We start from the raw sequence: 20357 nt of genomic DNA on the forward strand, positions 1-20357 counted from the left end.
AGGTTTGTTCAACGAGGGGAACTTCGAATACATGCAGGAATGCGGCTAAGCATATTTAAAATACTACTAACAATAAAAAACTACAAAACACATTTTTCTCTAAATGTTAAATCAAATTAAGGATTTGTGTTTTCATGAGTTCGGTAGGAAAACTAGATAAATTTGTATTTATCCCAAGCAACTTAGTTTGATATTAGAAGTAATGTAAAAATAAAAAGTAGATTTCTATTTAATATTACATTTTTTAACCAGAATTATGTCTTGCAATTCTACAGTGCTAACGCTGAATGGGAAAAAATAAAAAAATAAAAAGCCACTTACCTGATATAAAGACATGACAACACACCTGAGAGAAATAGCAGTTCAGTTTAATATTGACTTAAAATACATCAGATATATGTTTGAATGTATTTAGTTTCACACTTTAAATTGACTGAAGAGGAACTTTTTAATACTAGGAAACTAGATGTACTGTATTTATAAATTTTAAGATGCAACCAGGGGGATCGCAGCTTCAACCATTTAACCAATCTAACCACAATAACTATCAAATATATGCAGAAAAGGAAAAATACTTACAAGCAGTTTAGAACGAGGAGACATTAACCAGTGCATTCTGAAAATCAAATAGTCAATCAGCGGGTAACAATTGCCCTTTTGTTTTAGACATACAACGTGAATTTATGTATGAACAAAGCCGCGTCTTACCTTAATGATTGTCCGGGAAACTTTTAGCATGTCTCATCTTAAATCTCTGCTTCGGTGTTAGATTTACTTGATGCAATGTAAGAACTTGTATTTCTCAAGCACTGCCGCATTGGAGTAAAGAGAAAGAAGCTTTTTTAGCAGTGAGAAAGCGGTAGGAAATTTGTGAAGAGCAATGGGTGTAACGCGTATAGGACAGCGCCCCGAAGTTTGGTTCAACGAGCCTCTAAGGTCCTGGAGCGTCTGGCATGAAGTTTGCTCAATTACGTCATTCAAGGAGCATTCATCATTTGCTTCCTTCTTGGCGCTATTTTCTCAGCAACATGTTATGTTTAAAATCACTTACTCAAATGCGCCGGAATACACACATTTAAATGTATTTATAAACAGAACCACAGCGAGGAAGAGTGCAACATTGTCATTTTAATACGTTTTATTGCTCGCACAAAATAGCAACATATCAGTAGATATTTTTATATTATATCCAAAGTCTTACAAACAACATGCATGTTCCGTAGGGAAGAAAAACATTTTGAAATATATTAAAAAAAAAAAAAAAAAACTGAGTGCAAATATATTTTGTGTTGACTTGGCTGGAGCAACACAAGCAGTGGCAGCTGTCTCTGTTGCCAAGACTATTATGTTATGATAAAAATAATAATAAAGATCCTAAACTGTATTAAGGTTTAATTTCCTCTCTCACAACATGGCTGTTACACCCAACGTGGGCTACCACTGGACGTAACACCCGCAGGGAGGGAATATACAAGATTATTAATGCCTCGACTTCTGTTGTGAGGAGCTGTACCGCATTCAGTCTGATCATCTTTGCTTTCTTCTGACGTGACGGCGTTCTTGCTCTGAACAGCTTCCGGCTGATCCCAGGGCAAAGTCAGAGACTGCAGGGCACAGTGCAGCTCATCTTGTGCAGCCATCAGAGTTTGGCCAGAGGGGGGATGTAGAGAAAGCCCAACCGCTTCCTTGGAGAGACCCCTGATAATCTCATCAACCGTCTTGGCAGTGGAAGAGATGAGCTCTCTACAGCTGCTCAACTCAGAGTGTCTATCTTTACCTGGGGAATGATTGCAAGCATTTAACACTGTAAATTATTTACAGCAATTGTCAACATTGTGAAAGTGCATAAGCTTTTGATTTCCATGTCAAAAAGGTTTGAGGGCTTTTTCATATGCACGCATGGCAGGTGGCATCCATAAGAACTCTCACCTCTCAGGGTGTTGGACAAAGAACAGTGCAGTTGTTTGATGGCTTGGTCCAAATTGAACAATGTGGCAGCTGTAGTCCTCAAAGTCTGCAATTTGGAAGCTGAAGCATTGTCCTCGCTTTCCTCAACGTCTTGTGGGTCATTTTCACGCCGCTGCTGAACACCATAAACATGGCACCCCGCCCAACCCCAAAATATAATTTTTTATAGCACATTAGATAGATAGATAGATAGATAGATAGATAGATAGATAGATAGATAGATAGATAGATAGATAGATAGATAGATAGATAGATAGATAGATAGATAGATAGATAGATAGATAGATAGATAGATAGATAGATAGATAGATAGACAGACCTTAATTAACTAAATGTTTAGCGACAACAGATGAGCCTTCTGAGCATTCGGCTCTACACTGACAATAAAGGATGAGTGCCACCTTTGATGGATCGCTGTAAAATTTGATTATTAGCGTAGTGCCAAGTCCGAGCAGGATTGCATGATAACTCATAAACCCTTGCTGCATGCACACTTTACAGCATATATTCCCTTTATTCTTAATCATTATTAAAGAAATGAAAATGTAGATTTGCACTTAAATATTTGAGATTATTTTTTTACTTGCTTGTGTCTGTGTACTGTATTTTTGCTCAAGACCAAACTTTGAAAAATTCTTACAAGACATTCCATGTACAGAGTAGATACACCTGCGTAGTATAAGCAAAATGCATATATAAATGGCCATCAATTACACAATCATTTTCACTATTTGCGAGTCAGACCAGTCCCCGTCCCCAGTATACTGCAACAGGGTTTGCAATTTTGGACAGAAAAAAAAAAAAAAAAAAAGCTCTTTTAATTATGCTTGGAAAAAATAAATGTCAACACACATTTGTCTTTACAGTAGCATAATCTGAGTTGAGTTCAAACTCACCATGATGCAACAATGGATGTACTTCTGCATGCAGCGGGCTAAATCAAGCATCTTGGACTTGAGGCCCTGCAGCACCTGTGAATAGATCATGAAAAATCTTCACCTGGATTTTACTTGTTAGATGATTACTTTAAAAAAGAGCTAATCACATCACAACTATTTTTTTAATCTTACTGGGTTCTTTGGATGAGTGAACTGAGCCGCTCTCTGTATTTCCTTGGTGGAGATGAGACTTTCTTCCAAGACGGAGTGTACACCTTTATTTGTTCCTTTCATCAGACATGCTACAAATGATACCTGAAAATAGGTTTTATGATGTTTATATGTACAGCATTCACATCAGACAATGCCTGTATAAAAAGCACAATTTCCCTCAAGACAATGTGAGAAAATTTGGATGAGCACCAGAGATATTTATTTCATGAGGAAGAGTCATGTAGTATCGGCTCATAAGTAAAATACTTTTGAATTTAAAATTCATCAAAATAGGGAAAATGCTGTACATACACTGGATTTGAAGATGCCTAACACCCTTCAAAATTTGTGGAATCGATTTTTTTGTTTTTATTTTTTTGCATGACCAAAAAATTCCCTTGGCTGATAAAGTATGCCTCGAAATAAACCGAACTTTGACTGCCAAGCAAATCTTACTTTCCTTACTTTACTGGTCCTACACATAATAATTGATTTTCACTGCCTATGTACATATGTAACACAAATAAGATACAAATGTGTAGATCTAAGCAATGAATAAAACTTTTATTATAAAAGGGAAAAAAAGAAAAGATGGGACAAATGCATATGTAACATTCTTAAAAGCTGATATACGTACTTAGTATACATGCTGCAATTTCAATTAGTTAAATGGCATTTTAATTCAATAACATCACACATTCCAATCCTTTTTTACCTCGGAGCTCCATACAGCTAATGTTCTATTCCTCTGTAATGTTTAATCTGATCTTAATTACAGCAAATCCCAGAGCCAGACGGAGACAGATGCTACTATGGTATTAATGGTATTGTTACCTTGCCTGTGGCTTGGAAACCCAACTCCATAACACTAAGTGGCATGCCAGACAACACCGCCAGGTGGCTAAGTGTGAGCAATGCTGCACGCAGGCACTGACCACTCTTCCTTCGTGCTTCGCCCACCATTGACGTGATCTCAGATTCGCAACCCTAAACAAGAAGATTTTCATTTTCAGTAAACATTGAGTAAGCCCTAAGCAACAGGTGGAATTTGAATATATTTAGTAGTGAATCAATGAAAACAAGCGAACAAATGGGTGGAATGTTCTGCGGGGCTTTTTAAATAAATGAAAACATATACAAAAAACTTGGACGTAGAAGAAATTTGTGTTTAGGTACTGAGGCTTATAAGGAAATTAGATTCATTTTCCATATATTCATGTTCTGTTTGAGGCTCAAGGTTCACAATTCCCTCTGCTTAGTCATTTCCATAGACACAGCTCAAACAGCTCAGAGCCAAGACCCGTCAATCAAGGCTTTGAATTTTTATTAACCAGTCTATGCCAAAAATCAAAATTATTTGCCACCTAAGATTTTTTTCACTCAATTAATTGAAGTACGAGACTGAAAAGTGAATTTATGAATAGTCACTTGAATGAGCAGCTGCAGATATCCTCCCATCTTCTTGACTTGGCTCTTGAGTTCTTCAGCGAGTGTGTAGAGTAGGCCAGAGGAGGCTTTCACACGAGCCAACCACTGTCTGATGACAAACACTGCACTCTCGGTAGCTGCGGCGGCCTTGATCAGTTGAGTCAGAGCCGACACGTTACCCACAAACACTACGTAGACGGGGAGGATAAGTGAAGATTAGAAATGTCTTTCAATTGTCTTGATGTGAAAATTCTTTCCTTACTATTTATTACATGTGTTAACTTTATATTACTTCAGTAGTAGACTGACTTGTGTTTTTGTTTAGACTTTTCAGTAAATGTGTTGAGTAAAATAGGTTTCAGAATAACTATAGGGCACAGGTGTCAAACTCAAGGCCCGGGGACCAGATACGGCCCGCCACATCATTTTATGTGGCCCGCAAGACAAATTGTGCATCAAATTCGTGTGTCATTACTAGAATTGCAAATTGTCTTCACTTTTAATAATATCTTTAGTTTTTAATATTTGACCAGTTTTTATTCATCTGATTGGAAAATGAGTTGTCGGTTTGTTTTGTAGCTTTTACTGTATATAATATGAGGTGCTCATACATTTATTTGGGTTGACAGTCATAATGGCCGTCCGAAAGAAGCTATGACTACAATGCGGCCTGCGAAAAAAATTAGTTTGACACCCCTGCTATAGGGCATGATAAATTTATAAGACCATATACTGGGTTCCTGAAATTTGGGTCAATATAGATTTCAATGTGAAAATGCCACTCTGCTTCATTTGAATGGAATTTTGTTGTGTTCTGACTGTTGATCAGCGATAAAACAAATGCTCAACATGAACAAGCGTGGTTAACTCACCATTATCTTGGCTGTCATCATCTAAGCTGTCGTACAGATCAGATATGGTCTGGATAGCTGTGTATACCCAGTGCAAATCTGACACCAACCTATCAGCCAAGCTTTCTTCAGCTCCTCCAAAGCTGCGTAAGTGGGCAATTGATTGGGCCACCAGCTCCTTGCAAATACCAGGCAATGAAGATTCAGTGCTCCTGGAATGTGTAGAGGGTGGTGTGGCAACACCCATTAACCCTGGGACAGACACAGAGATCACTTGGGTGTGTGAAAACATGACTTCATCAGAGATCACTTTTTTTTTTTTAACGTGTCATATTAGAAACTCCATTTGTCATATAGTCTTCCGGGACTCCGTTTTTACTTCAAGTGGCGACACCCTTGGATCACATGTTATCGTTTACAAAAAGATGCAGCGGTGGCCGAGTTTGGGAATTTTTATTTTCCTGATTCCCAGACTACACCAGGGAACCAACTGGTGATCCATATGCATTTAAATTGTGAAAACAGAGGGGGAAAAATTCATTTTGAATCATCAGACTTACCATCAGAGTGGGAGGAGCCCTTAAGAAGGCTCTGAATGGGATGAACACGGATCTCATAAAGACGCCCTGAGAGTCTCTTGCTCTTTAATAAACTCCTGCTCCTAAAAAAAACAAAAAACAAAAAAAAAACAGAAGTAATGTATGACTATGTCACTTATTATGAACGTAGCATGATTATGAACATTTGTAATGAGGCACATCTAAACAGTTGCACCAAAATAGAAGAAATGTTTTTCACCAAGAGACAGCTCCCTGATTTTCATGTTAGTCAGGTATTTTTAGAGGCAGCCAGACACATCCACCAAACTTTCAGCTGCCTCCAGCACTAACATTTTGTACTTCATGATGTCATCAACACATGTTTGGGATAAACCAAACAGAAATATGTTGAATATTACCTTCGACGTGAAAAGGTGGAAGATGAGGCAGAGGAAGATGATATATCTTGCTCCCACTCATCATCAGGGGCATAGAACACATCATCCTCTTTAGAAGCTGGATCACCCTAAGGAGAAAAAGAAATTACAGCTGAGACACACAACTGCCAAACCTATTGGTAAAGAATATCAACATACGGTAAAAATGCTTTTGTAACACCAGGCAATATTGAACTTTACAATGAATGCCAATTGGAAATGTTAAAAAGTCTTAAGTCTATAAAGTTGTTCTAACTGGATTGGCACTTCTTAAAATATTGTTTGAATTGAGAAGGTTTTAAATTGGCTTATTTGTCTCTTCAGTATGTCACCAATATTGTAAGCAGTGAAATCTGGTAACTGTTAAAGAAAAGAGAAATATTGATTTATGAAGTAAATCCGAGTTTGAACATCTGGCTGCTGGGTGGACCATTCTTTCTGAGAACCATCCAGATATTTCATCCTTAAAAATCAAAATTAACCTGTTCCATTTCTCTCATAGCAGCCAAGTTGTTTTGAAACTTGTCCAGGCTCCAGAAAGTAGAGATCCCCAGCTTTGTGTTTTGGACCCGGACTTGAACAACATCCCCTTGGCCTGGGTGGCCATTGTCAGAGCTCTCGTGTCTACAAACACAGTAATATCACAATGTACGTATCTCACTGGCACTGCCACAAACAAACACTTAAGTTAAACTGTGTCAGCCTTAGATTTTTTTGGGGGTGTACTGTGTAATGTGATCTTGTATACCTGCTGAAGACGGTGTTTTTGTTCAAGTTAGCACTGATTTTATTGGCTTCTTCAACCATCAAGGAGAGTTTCATAGCATCCCAGCGTGGAGACACTGCAATAAAGACATGACATACAGTGCTTGTCTTGATAAAAAAACAAACAAAAAAAATAGTAGATTATTCTATTGGATTGCATAATAGTTGGGAAAAATAATAAAATTGAATTTTACTATGATACCCATCACCATTAAAACGTAAATATCTTCTTTGTTCATCAGATTCTAGAGAGGAGCTATACGCAGTGGTTCTGAGGCAAAAACAATGACTCGTACTACTCTATCCAAAACTGAGCTTGCTCATAAAGGTGGGCAGTCACGAGTGAGCCACAAAAATGACTCACCATCTCTTGGAGTGTGGATTAACCTCATTGCCCGTTTCCGCTGGATTTCTTCAAGCTCTTTGTTGAGCTTTCTCTTCTCAACTTCCAATGCCTCAACAATCTTTGCTTGACACACATGGTGTTCCTCCATCACCTTAAATAAATAATGATGATTATTTGAATTGCATGGTGTGATGTCTCAATTTCACTTAGGTTGTGATATTGAAAGAGAACCAAGACAACATTGTTTCACTTTAATCACATACATATGGACCCTGTTTCTAACCTTAAGACATAGCTCCTCGTGAAACTGTTATTTAAAAACTGCCCACAATGATCTGTGTGGGAGTATTTTTCCACATTCTGGTGGTGCAAAACCCGTGTTGCACAATACAAGCCAGCTTTCCACTTTCAAGTGAAAGTGTTAGTCTACTAAACCCTGACCTGGGCCTCCATGTGTAGACGGAGGCGTTTCTTCTGGGAGTCCACCTCTTGCTCCAACTCCTTATTTGCGATCTTCAGTTCTTCCATCTGGCTCGCTACCCTTTGCTGGTTGAGCTCCTGGAGACGCTTACGCTCATTTTCCTCGTTCTGAATGAATGACATTTTTGGTATAACTCAGGACAAGTGGAAAAGGCTGAGCAAGCATAATGAAGTCTGTCAAAAGACAACTGGTTCTAAATGAACAGTAGATACGGGTGGTTTGAAAAGAAAAAAAAAAATCATTAAAATCACAATTATTGTAACTAGGAAAAAAAATGGTCAAGTGTGGACAGTGCAAATGGATTTTTCCAAATAAAAAATTCCTGTACCAGCACTTTTTCCATTGCTTGGATCTTGTTCTCATAAAGGGCTTTCTGATCAAAAAGCTCTTTTTGGGCAACCTCTTTGGCCATCTGGATACCCTGCATCATTTCCTCTTTGGCCTTCACCTGAGCCTCTTCAATTTCTGCCTCAAGCCTGGGATAACAAAATATAACTTAGAAGGGAGTGGAAAACCTGACAATAAACTGACACTAAACAGAGTGTGTTAAAAATGTATACAGTGGACTAGCATCAACACATTCATGGGCGATTTATTCTTTTTATTTTCTGAACATTTAGGGTTTAAAAAAAATAACCAAAATTTTCTTTAAGGTATTCATAATGGGCATCAATTATATATGGATTTTTGCTATTCACGGGCTGGCCTGATCCCTAATCGCCCATAATTGCTCTGTGCCCTTCTCACTTACTTTGCTCTTTGAGCTGCAAGCAATTCATTTTTGGCAAACTCAAAATCTTTATGGCCGTCGCCTGCACCGGTCCAACATGATACGCGCTTTCCACTCTGCACCTCTGCGGGATGGTTGAAACGCAAGTAATGGTCTCCACCCAGAATCACCCTGTCTCCCTGCCGACAGAAATTAAGAAATAGATGTACAGTATTTATAAAACAGATAGGTTGGTAAACTGTTTTAATTCAGTTTGCTTAAAATGACAATCAATTCCAAATAAAATATTGCATACTTACGTGGTGCAAAATAGTTGATTCTGATATTAAGTTTCCATTCACAAAGGTCTTGGCATTTTCCATGGGTGTGATGCTGACGGTACCATGGGCGTTTGTTATAACGCTGTAACAAGAAACAAAGTCATTCGTTTTTGGGGCTAAAAATCCCATCAAGATGAGACAGGACCCTGGAAAAATAAAATACTGTACGTGGGTATATTTCCCAAAGACATTAATTACTATAGTTGTTGGTAGTCTAAATTTGCAGAGAATCAAGGTGAGGTACTGACATTTTGGCTGGCTAATTTAGTTACTTAACAGGACCTCATCTTGAGTACCGTATTTTCCGCACTATAAGGCGCACCTAAAAACCTCCAATTTTCTCAAAAGCTGACAGTGCACCTTATATATGGACCAATATGGATTCGTGGATGAGGACTAACTTATTAAAGTAAGCTTTACGTGTTCATTTTGTGTGTTGTGTGATATTAACGTTTGAGCAACGTTGAATTATTGATATATTGTTATCGTTTTCACTATTTCGAGTGTTACTATATTGTGAATGCATTAACGTTTGAGCAACGTTGAGTTATTTATTCTATGCGCCTTATAATCCGGTGCGCCTTATATATGAACAAAGTTTTAAAATGGGCCATTCATTGAAGGTGCGCCTTATAATCCGGCCCGCCTTATAGTGCGGGAAATACGGTAGGTGTGCATTGATGTGGCTGATAAGTATTTGCGTTTGTTCTCACCAGTGCTGGTCAGCAATGAGGGCGCCAGTCAGCTGAATGTCATGTGCGCAGCCAAACTTGAGTTTGCCAACTGTCGTTCGACCCTCTTTAATCATGTAGAGAAGCATCTCAGACAGCTGAGGGTCCTCATTCAGGTTAACCAGATTGGGGAGACGGTTATCCACTTTGAATGTCACGCCTGATTTCTGTAGACAAGGAGAACAAAACATAGTGCAGCATATCAGTTATGGCCAGTGAACTTTCTTTGCGGGGCAACATACCTGTAACTCTTTGGTTTCTTCACGTTTGCGAATTTCAGCTTGCTCGAGTTTCTCTCGCCATTTCCTATAGTTTGTTTTTAATAAGAAAATAAATAAAGTGAACCATTTTAAGTGAGAGCTTCTTAAGTATCTCAAATCATCTCAAGTTTTCCTTTTTCTTTTGGTTAAAAATCAAAAGCTTAGTTTTGTATTGAAAAGAGGGAAATAATATAATATCAATATTGCTTTTCATTGTTGATTGCGTGGACCACATTTTTCAAAACCAACACATTGGGCACTAAGCAAAAAGAATTTCAGTAAATCTGGATATCCCAATATGATATTTTGGAATTAGAAGTTGTATTTGTGTTGTTGCATCAGTAGATAAAATAAAATCAATGGTAATCAAAGTAATGCTGACCTGTTGGCCTCTACCATCTCTTGCTCTTGCTGGCAGAGTTTGTTCTTCAGACAACTGATCTCCTGCTGGAAGAGCCTGACCCGATCTGGTTCAATACCACGGATACTCGCTTGCGCGGCTCGCAGCTTCTCCACTTCCGCCTTCAACTCTGAGCAACACGACAACGTATCACGAAAATGTATTTATGTCTATAGGAATTTAATCATAAAGTTACTCAACAGGTGACTCCAGATAAAGTTTAGCCCATCAAAAGAACATTATGGACCTAACATTGACCCAAATTGTAACCTCAGACTCACATCCACTATGACTTTCATACTGTGTCAAGGGACGTGAGCGAAATCCACAGCATTAGCTCCCCTTCGTGCTAAAAATGTCAAACGGGAGCCTGATGATCTAATGAAAAATAATACTTGCATGACAGTTATCCGCCATGTGCGGCTGACAGTGCATAAATATGGCCCGGAGGCAAGGTCAGGGCCCGGCCCTTAATTGAAGTGGGTAGGGCATAAGCTGGTGATGGATAGATGGGCAGACAGGAGGGCATGTGGGAGAGAGGGGAGATCAAGAGCAAGACATAAACAGGAAAGTAAAGATTCTCATATGAAGAAAGGGAATGAGAAGAATATTCAGAGGCAGAGCAAACTGGAATGGCGGATGGAAGGTCAGAAAGGGCCTACATTCTAAAACAAGTTGCACAACTGAGAAAACAAAAAGAAAGGAATTGGAGCAAAACAAAGTACAGTGCATGAGAAGATAAACATTGTTTTCCCGCGGGCAGCAAGGTGTGAGTTGCAACACAGATCACACAACTGCTCACCCACACAACTTGCATGCTGATAACAATCCATTCACTCAAATCACTGCAGCCCAGAGGTCTACAAATTCAAGTAGGGGCTAAATTGCATCAAGAGTATATCTGACCTCGGATGAGCTTTGCGTTCGTGTCCTCGTTGACCTTGGCCACATTTATGATCGTGCGGGCCTGTTGGGCGTAGCGCAGCGTGCTTAAGCTTTCCTCCACGTTGCTTCCGGCTGGACTCAGCGTGGCAATCATAGCCGTCTTAGAGTTACCGCCCAGACTCTCCTTTAGCAGCCTGATCAAGAAGTAAAGGTGATTGTAGGGGAGATCTTCCCACTAAACCCTTTGCACAAAATGTATGCAGGTTTTTTGTAACCACTTTGTTTTGTATATTTAAGTTGTGAGAGGACAATAACATTACCCTAATGGAAACAATAAATAAAAATGTAAAAGAAAGAAAAAAAAAAAAAAAAAAAAACATGAGGCAAGTCAGTATAAGGGACTGGATCAAAATCTCAACTATTGTCGCAGCCATAAATGCTCGACTGGGGTTGTGGTTGAATTCCCGAACAGAATCAACCAAACATAAAAAAAAAATAGGTGATCTCACCATGTGAGGACAGACTCCCTGTAGGGTATAAAAACCTTCTTCTTTGTTAATGCTTGATCAGCCAGTGCGGAGATGACTTTTCCAAGTGTCAGCAGAGATTTGTTTATGCTAGCACCCTCCTAAAAGGATACAAAAAATTATACTCATTAATTTGGTGGAAAACAATTATCCCCAGGTTTATGATAGTAAAGAAGGCACCAATAATTAATCCAAAATATATATATTACCTTTTCATTAGTGATAATAAAATTACAAATTATGATATCGATATTGGCTGTGCGTACCCTGAGTCGATCTCCACTTGTCTGTGCGACGTTAGACCGTTCACTGCCTGCCAAGTCCACCAGGTTGATTCTACTGGTGATGTTGTGGTCATGTTCTTCTCCCTCCACCAACTCAGTCTGTGAACCAGCACATGTATCCAAACTCATATTCATGGAATGTAGTAAACTACATACCCAATTTATACACCAAATTTGTTTTTGGGAACTGTGCATGCATTCAAATATGAGTACAGCACCTTAGTCTGAGTCATCACAAGGGTAAAGACAGAGTGAGATCTGGAGCTTTTATCATTCATCCCAGTGGCGGCTGTTGCTCTCTGCTTGTTTCCTAGTTCAAACCATCCCTGGAAAAATGAAACAATCAGTTAGAATTTCATAACTAACTGAGCAGCCAAATATTGGTTGTTGACATCAGTGTTCCTTTAATGAGCCAAGTTACACACATGCTATATTTTACATTAGGAAATTTCCACGGCATGACTCTGAAAAGAAATATATGTGCTGAAATATGATAATCTCAACTCAATTTACAAACAATTTAATTACTCAGAGCAAAACATTTCTGTTGTATGAACAAAGGTTAATTCAATGTTTTGCCTTTTATTATGTTATCAATAATAAATATTTATTAATGATTGTGAAAGACAATGATTATGCGAATGATTTTGCACAATAACAAGTATTTGAACAAGTAAGGAAACAAACATTAATATGCAATACATTATTATAAGAAATCTTATTTTCAAATGACGACTTCCACAACATTCTTCAGAAATCACGTCGTCCCATCACTGGTGCGCTACTTTTAGAACAAGCCTCTCGAGTGAGTACCCGGAAGCGTGCGGTCACAATGTTTGGTGATCTGTTCTATATTGATATTCACATAAACTTCTAAAATGGTTAAACTTACCTGAATGTCATTGTACGATTCCACAACATTCCTGTGAAGAAACAAGGCAATTAATTCTGGTGAGACAAAAGACTAAGAATAAAAAAATATATGTTAAAAAATATGTTCTTACGCAGATAGCTCTTCAACATAAGGTCCATGGATTGGGTGCTCCCTCACCCTCAACTGAAATAACAAATGCAATTTATTCTAAGACTATAAAAAAGCAACACCAATGATCACATCCATGTTGAAGTGCTTTACTTGAGGCTAGATACATTTTTGGACAAGGTATAATTTTGCAAACAGCTCAATACTTACGGGCATCCTCCTCTGGTTTGGATCATCTCTGGTCACGAGGAGGTCATGGATCTTCTCATTGTAGACTTCAAAGAAGCTCATCTCCACATGACATTTGACCTGTAAAGTCACAACCAAAGTTAGCTAATATTTTGCCTGTCATGTAATGCCATCTAATTTTAGTAAGTAGGCATAATTTCGATCCCATTAACTTGGATCATATAATTTTTTACAGAAAGCTTTAATTGTCAGGCAACGTAAATTTTAATTTAAACTTTAACGAAAGTTGTGAATGAAGGTGTACCTAATGAAGTGGTTGGCAGATCATGTCTTGCAAAATTCTCATACATTCAATATGCAAGCTCTGTTACAGCAAATCAACATGGTAAAAATATACTAGCCCATAAAATACCTGTTCATTTTCCATGGCGGAAAGCCTCAAAAAAAGTTCCCGGCAGAACCGAGGAATGACTCCAGCCTCCTCTCCAAAACCCATCATGCTGCCAAACAAACATTTAAAACAAAAAGCAGATCAGAAAACCTTTCAAGCACAACATTGAAGCATAAAGAAAAGAAAACTGAATAGATGAATGAAAATGAATTACTAAGTCTGCCAGAAAAATACCCACGTATATGATTTTCCAGAGCCAGTTTGTCCGTATGCAAAGAGGCAGGTGTTAAATCCATCAAAAGCCCGCAGCAGCAGCGGTTTTGCCAAAGTATCGTACACCATCTGCTGGCTGGCGAAGGAGGCATCACTCGGATCCACAGAGCACAAGGAGAAGTCAAAGGTGAAGGAATAACTCTGTTTTGAGTCTGGATGTTGCACAACTGTCTCCTGGCCACTCATGAAAATCACCTGTGAGGCCTTTTCGGCCTTCTCCCTAGGATGGATGAGAAACACATGGTGGTTTTCCAGCAGTGTGGAGTTAAGACACATTGACAATATTTAAAACCAGTAATTATGGATTTTAGTTATATTTTTTGCACTCAATAATTTCATACAGCATCCCAAATCTTTTCTAAGTCAAATTCAAGCAGTTTGGATCATTTTTCAGGAAAGGATAGCATCAGGCCTAAATTTAAAAAGGCATTTGTTTTCCATGCAAACACAAACCTGGCATTAAAAGGACGAACACGCACTGCAACAGCCACTGCACTGTTCTCCATCTTTAGTGAGTCTTGTGTCTTGGAGGCCTCACTGGGACGTGGCAAGGACTGTTTAGGTGCTGCAGCAGACGTGGTTGTTGGCATCCTGGTGCTTTCTGGCTTTGAGCATGAGACCGCAGTAGTAGCCCTCATCTGTGATGCCGTGGTTGCTTTAAGCACACCAGTCTTACTTGTTCGAGGAACTGGGATTGGTTTGCTGTCCTCTGCTTGCTTGCTTACTCTGCTTTTGGACCTGTTTGAATTTACTGCTTTGCTCAGTACTGGTTTGGGGATTTCCTTCACACTCAGTTTCTCGAAGACATCTCTCCGTGCGGCGATTTTGACAAATGGTGTCTTTTTAGTGGGGGTTTTGAACGTCTGGGATTGCTCATCGGACGGCCTACCTGTGGAGACTAGTGACTGGGACGAGGAGGATGGAGTCTTGCTGTGCGCCAGCTTCCCTTCTCGTCCTTTACTGGCAGACTCTCTCAAGCTAATGGAGCGGGATAAAGTGGGAGTTCTCCCGTTGGATTCTTGAAGGATTTTAGGCGTTGTGTGTGAACTGACCACACGCGGTATCGTAGCACTTTTACCCATGGACGGCGTCTTGGGCCTCCGTTGCAAGGTCATTCTCTTCTCTAGAGTTGTTGTTACGTTATTTTGACTTAGCTCCACCGCTGTGTCCTCCGCACTATCAGCTCCAGTCTTTCGCCGTGACCTCCTTTGGAGAGTGAGCCGACCGCGATGGGGTGTCTGTTCGCTTTTTGTCAGCGCAGAGATGACATACGTTCGGTTTATGGCGCTGCTTTTATCGCTGTCCGAACACGTAGGGTCTCCGGGTGGTGCCACATCCTTGGCGAGAGTTTTGACTGCCTTTCTCTCAGCCGAACACTCACTGCCTTGGGTCCTGGTTGTTGACATTAGATGGTCGTAGTAAACTGTGTGCTTTCTCGCCTGCACGCTGAATAGCGACATTTTACCGACTGCTGAGAAATAAATAAAATATCGTAGGTTTCCTTAAACACTTCAAAAACGTGTACTTTCAGACAAACACGTCGCGATGTATTTTAAAAGAATATTCAAGTCAATTTTCATAAAGAAAATAATCGTCCGCGGTAAAAAACGTTACTGTTGGATTGTTGTTTACTGCGCTGGTTGTCGCTTCCGCCTTCGCCCGCCTCAATTTCAAATCCAAGACGATAGTGGCAGCTGATTGGATACTTAAAAATTACGTCATTTTCACATGGTGTAATGTAAGCACCACAGGCCGACACTGGGCAGCAGCACCGTACTGCCTGTAAAAAAACATTTACTGACAAAAGTATTTTATTGACGATTTGTTAAAACAAAGCCTGATGGGTTCTCAAGATTTACTGACAAATATATTTTATGCAAGATTTGATTTCACGACAAGACATGACAATTTGTGGTAAAATATAGGTGAGAACACTACAGATACACTGCCTTTTCTAAGTGTTTTTTTTCTTTTTCTTAGTTTTTTTTTTTTCAACTGCTAGAAATTATTCCTCGACAGCACCATGTGGATGAGACAAGTTTATTACACGTTCAATTTGTAAGTGATACTCTGTGGTAAACCTAAAATACATAATAGATTGAAAGAAAGCATGAGCTGAAGACATAATCACTTTACATAGAGCATCTATACAACTACTTCAATGACCACTTAGTCAGCAGACTAATTGTAACATTAATTGTAAGACTATTTTTTCCGTCGGTCATGTTTCTTGATAATATCGATGAGGTTATTTTTGTTCACCAGTGTGTCGCCAGGTCCAAACTTGCCTTGCTGTTTTTCTCTTCTCTGCTGCTCATAGAGATGAGGTGAGTTGAGGAGCTGTGGGGGTAGGATGGTTCCTGTTGGTTTGACCCTATTCACCACCCCCAAAAACAGTCGTTTGTTGTTATTGTTAAGAAAGGTGATGGCAGTTCCCCTGTGTCCCAAACGGCCCGCTCTTCCCACCTAAACAGGAGCAAATATGTCTTTGTGCTCAGTTGATTACAAACCAAGCAGGAATTCATATCTGCAAAATCACTAACCTGATGGACATATTCATCCATGGTGTTCGGCATATCAAAATTAACCACCACTCTAACATTAGCCAAGTCCAGTCCTCTGCCAAGCACGCCGGTACTGATCACCACCTCAAAGTCCCCCTCCAGAAGCCCCTGAAGACACAAATGAACAAACACAGCCCTCTTACACATTAAACCAGAATAAAATAACAATGCAACATCTGTATTGTCCAAACGACCAACATGGTTGAAGCCAATCTGGGGCGCAGAGGTAATTATCCTCTCAATATTTGTGTGTTCTGAGTGACAGTGGCCTCACCTTGAGGATGCGATTACGTTCCAACTGGCTCTTGTCAGAGTGGATTGCCACTGTATTGAGTCCTGTCACCTTGACAACCGCTTCACATAGCAGATCAGCACCAAGTTTGCAGTCCACAAACACTACCACTGGAGGTTGGTATAACTTGTTGTCCTGTAAAACCAAATGACAGCTTTGAAAGTAATGACTACAAATCTTCATCCAAAGCATGATTAGACCATGGAGTGCTTTTCCCTCCATTACAACTATTTCCCCTTTGAGAAGATTAAAAGAACAGAGCAAAATATGTGTGGTACATTTGCACAGACGACTGACAACCTGTTATTTCACACAATGGTCTAACCAATATATTCCTCAAAAAAAGTAGACTGATCTTATACGATGCTTGAACAAATGGTCCAAGCATTACTGGAATTCTTGGAGTGCAGCCTTAAGTCTGGGCACACCCATTTCCTGCACACAGAGGCCACAGCAACAGCTATGGGCGTCCTTATCTGGTCAAGACCAACTTACCTTTTTGGAGAGCAAATTGACTAGCAATTATATTACAGTATATTTATTATTTAAAAAAAAAAAACGTGTAATGTAATTATTTATTCTTAGTCCATTTGAGATGTTTTCTGAAAGATTATTATGAATGCACAAATTTATGAATTCACAACCACTTGTGTGTAGAACCTACATTGAGAATTTCAAACAGCTTCTTCTTTTTCGAGGGTTCCTCAACCCACAGCAGGATCTGTCGGACGTTGGCGCAGGGCTGGTTCTTCTCTCCTACAGCAATACGGATTGGATCACGCACCAGTCGGGTCGCCAGCTCCTCTGTCCCTTTCGGGATGGTGGCTGATGCCAGGAGGGTCTGGTGATCTTCAGGGACACGCTCTAAAACTTCTAGTACCTGCTGCTGGAAGCCCATCTTAAGCATAGTGTCAACCTGCAAAATATGTCACAGCAAAATATTATTGGATGCTAACCGGTCTTAGTAGCCACTTACTGTCTTGATTCAGTAGAGTCAATCATACCTCATCAACCACAACAATCTTCACTTTATCCAGCTTTACAGCTTTCTGCTTTAAAATCTCGAGGAGTCGCCCTGGGGTTGCTATGACGATCTACAAAATGATCCAGAGAACACAAGGAAGATATTTTCATGTCAAATCATTTTTGGGTGGTCTAAATATTTTCATTGAGGAATGACTATTGAAGAGAAACATTTGAATTTAATGAATACTTTAATGCTGTGCTTGAGTCGGTGGAGCTGAGGGGGTAGAGGCATGCCTCCCACCAGCAGGGCAGTTCTCATATTGGGCAGGCCAATCACCACCTCTTTAGCCTGTCTCTCTATCTGTATGGCCAGTTCTCTGGTGGGGGTCAGGATGAGGGCCACTGGGCTGCCCACTCTCTGAGTTTTCTCCTGAAAGAGAAGGTACACATGGAGAGAACAGTAATTTAATGCCAACAGAGAGAATTAAAACTAAGTGAAGCAATGATCTACTGTACCTTTATTGCCCTCAGGACAACTGGCAGGAGAAAAGCTATAGTCTTGCCGGACCCTGTGTCAGCACTTGTGATGACATCCCTGCCAGTGAGACCAACAGGCAGCATCTGCATCTGCACTGGTGTAGGCACATCATAACTAGCTGACTTCAAGTTGGCATTAAGAGTAGCAGGGAAGCCGCAGTGTGCAAATTCTATGATTGGCCTCTTTACATCTCTCCCCTGGGTTTCAATGCACAGTTCTTGTTTAATATGCTGCACCTGCTCAGCAGTTAGCCCTGATATGAACAAATCCTCTTTATAGGAATAGTTTATTTCAAATGTATCTGTAGAGGATGTAGTAAGTTCATCTTGATGACTTTTTTTATCTTTATTTGTGTCCTTCTGATGAAAGATTTCTGCCCCAGTCCTGAAGCCCATTTGGGCCAAGTGGCGGGCTTTGCATTCCAGACTGCAAACATCACTGTCAGTGCTGTCACAGATGTACTCTCCATAGCGACCGCACATCACACAGATAGGTTCTCCTGGCTCTGCCCATCTCTGATTCTTTTTGAATGACTTCACAGGTTCTTCGTCTTCTTCAGTACCACTTGCAGAACACTCCTGCTCCTCTTCTTGTAATGGGATCTTAACCTCAGCGACGGGGTCCCCACCTGGTTTTACTGCGTTATCTTCAACATTTTCAGTACCACTTGAGGAACACTCCTGGTCTTCTTGCAATGGGATCTTAACCACAGCGACGGGGTCCTCTCCGGGTTTTACTGTGTTATCTTCGACTTTGCAGTCGGTGAGCCCGTGGTGAACATGCGTCGTCGAGCCGTCTTCGCCATTGTTCTGATCCTGTTCTGCGTCACCTTTACTCCTCTTCAAAATATGATTTCGGTCCTCTGCTGGTCTCTTCACTTTAAGGGCTCTCGGCATAAACATTTTACGAGATATTACTCTGGGAACACAGATAATACACAACACAATCAATAATGATTTTTTTTTTTTTTTTTTGCTAAATGTATACGTCAAGCCGTGTAATTTATGGGCTTCCTATAATTGAGCGCAAGTTGTATCAGTTTACTCGACAATAAAATCAGGCAATAGGTCGTTACTTTGCTGTTTCGGTCTGTAAGGCGTCTCGTGTGTGCTGTTGCTGAAGTGGCTAATTCCAGAAATCACAAAGGAAGAGTAAATAACTAGTTAAAATGAATGTCATCGTGTTGCACTGAATAAAAAGCATGCGAACCTGCAACGTTCAGAAGCATCTCCAAATATATAAAACGATAAAGTTCCAGAATAAGGTACACCTCTGCTTTTCAAAACAACCAGAACGAAGGCGCAGATTTATGACGTCGATACTTAGCATCCTGGGAACTGTAGTCCGTCGACGGTATTCACTCTGCTTTAGGAAGAAACCCCATTTCTGTCTGTACATGTAATACATTTTTAAAAAGGCAGAAACTAGAGATTGTTTGCTCATTTGTTTGTTTTTATTTTGATGATTGTTTTTGTGTGTTTGTTTGTTCGTTCGTTCGTTCGTTTGTTTGTTTGTTTAAGCTACAAACAAGAAATCAAATAAATCTATCCCGAGTTCAAGTCCTACTCAATTTAAATTCATTGCTCTGAGCATTCTTACTAAATGGCATTCACAAGGTAGTTCGAGAACATTCTAACTGCAGTCTTCTGGACAGAATAAAAGCAGTGTGTGCAATCGTAGATGTGATAATGTTGTAAACAGTACTAACTCAATTCTGTGGCTGCTTTCCGTTACAACCCCCGTAGCTGCATTTAAGATGTTTTTTTTTTTTATTATCATTATTATTATTCGAGTTAATATAGTGATTCTCAACAAGCCATGCAATGTGGCGGCAGAAATTATAAGATTTCAGATAATTTGACATAAAATTAACATTTATTGATTAAAATATATCTTTTTAATCTATGACGTATAGTGACAGATAGAACAAATACAGCACTCTTCCTTTGGATGACAGCAAGTGCAACAAAGCCTTTCATGCAACAAAATAAAACATGCTTCCTCGTTTAAGCAGGCACAGATTTTACAGTGAATAAGTGTATCATTAAGAGTATGCATACTCTTAATGACCTCTTCAATGATGTGCCTTCTTCGCTCAATAAATTTTTCAAAACATTGG

The 20357-nt window shown here is 39.7% G+C and overlaps 3 protein-coding genes across 7 annotated transcripts in view; all 3 read right to left on the reverse strand.

The window, feature by feature from the left end:
* LOC125969012 (adhesion G-protein coupled receptor D2) overlaps positions 1–934 on the reverse strand; it is a 55020-nt gene extending 54086 nt beyond the window's left edge. For all 4 annotated transcript variants that reach the window (XM_049720672.1, XM_049720682.1, XM_049720662.1 and 1 more), the window contains exons 1-3: positions 709–934; positions 580–616; positions 322–346 (exon numbers count right to left, since the gene is read on the reverse strand). In XM_049720672.1, coding sequence (XP_049576629.1) covers positions 322–346; positions 580–615 — 61 coding nt within the window. In that variant the 5' untranslated portion in view covers position 616; positions 709–934. The remainder of the gene's footprint in view (positions 1–321; positions 347–579; positions 617–708) is intronic.
* A 186-nt stretch (positions 935–1120) lies between these two features.
* Positions 1121–15760, reverse strand: kif14 (kinesin family member 14). Of its 2 annotated transcripts, none has more exons than XM_049719798.1 (29): positions 14332–15760; positions 13844–14098; positions 13627–13714; positions 13236–13334; positions 13048–13100; positions 12936–12966; positions 12262–12369; positions 12026–12142; positions 11742–11860; positions 11254–11426; positions 10330–10477; positions 9930–9993; positions 9670–9854; positions 8936–9038; positions 8658–8815; positions 8235–8382; positions 7867–8013; positions 7444–7576; positions 7063–7156; positions 6797–6938; positions 6297–6403; positions 5899–5999; positions 5360–5590; positions 4488–4675; positions 3894–4046; positions 3039–3161; positions 2865–2939; positions 1930–2080; positions 1121–1777 (listed from the first exon to the last, which is right to left on the reverse strand). In XM_049719798.1, exons 1-29 carry the CDS (start codon positions 15336–15338, stop codon positions 1419–1421), a joined length of 4860 nt encoding a protein of 1619 aa, XP_049575755.1. In that variant the 5' UTR covers positions 15339–15760; the 3' UTR covers positions 1121–1418. The 2 variants fall into 2 exon arrangements, with proteins under 2 accessions (XP_049575755.1, XP_049575745.1); XM_049719788.1 differs by having other exon boundaries at positions 1930–2083.
* Positions 15761–15904: 144 nt separating this feature from the next.
* On the reverse strand, positions 15905–19595 carry ddx59 (DEAD (Asp-Glu-Ala-Asp) box polypeptide 59). The gene is made up of 8 exons (XM_049719836.2): positions 19448–19595; positions 18217–19156; positions 17948–18130; positions 17739–17828; positions 17399–17650; positions 16717–16869; positions 16422–16550; positions 15905–16344 (listed from the first exon to the last, which is right to left on the reverse strand). Exons 2-8 carry the CDS (start codon positions 19138–19140, stop codon positions 16084–16086), a joined length of 1992 nt encoding a protein of 663 aa, XP_049575793.1. The 5' UTR covers positions 19141–19156; positions 19448–19595; the 3' UTR covers positions 15905–16083.
* Positions 19596–20357: the final 762 nt, after the last annotated feature.

Source organism: Syngnathus scovelli, chromosome 10 (genome assembly GCF_024217435.2).
Source record: "Syngnathus scovelli strain Florida chromosome 10, RoL_Ssco_1.2, whole genome shotgun sequence".
Lineage (NCBI taxonomy): Eukaryota > Metazoa > Chordata > Actinopteri > Syngnathiformes > Syngnathidae > Syngnathus > Syngnathus scovelli.

What these genes read in the sequence shown, in the direction of transcription:
- kif14 (XM_049719788.1), bottom strand. Translation starts at nt 15,338, where the DNA reads ATGTCGCTATTCAGCGTGCAGGCGAGAAAGCACACAGTTTACTACGAC. An exon ending in AGGGAGTCTGTCCTCACATG is followed by an intron (nt 11,427 to 11,741) that starts GTGAGATCACCT and finishes CTTCTTGATCAG; the next exon opens with GCTGCTAAAGGAGAGTCTGG. An exon ending in TGATGACAGCCAAGATAATG is followed by an intron (nt 4,676 to 5,359) that starts GTGAGTTAACCA and finishes CCGTCTACGTAG; the next exon opens with TGTTTGTGGGTAACGTGTCG.
- ddx59 (XM_049719836.2), bottom strand. Translation starts at nt 19,140, where the DNA reads ATGTTTATGCCGAGAGCCCTTAAAGTGAAGAGACCAGCAGAGGACCGA. An exon ending in AGCTGTTTGAAATTCTCAAT is followed by an intron (nt 16,870 to 17,398) that starts GTAGGTTCTACA and finishes TTGGTTTTACAG; the next exon opens with GACAACAAGTTATACCAACC. An exon ending in TGGATGAATATGTCCATCAG is followed by an intron (nt 16,345 to 16,421) that starts GTTAGTGATTTT and finishes GCTCCTGTTTAG; the next exon opens with GTGGGAAGAGCGGGCCGTTT.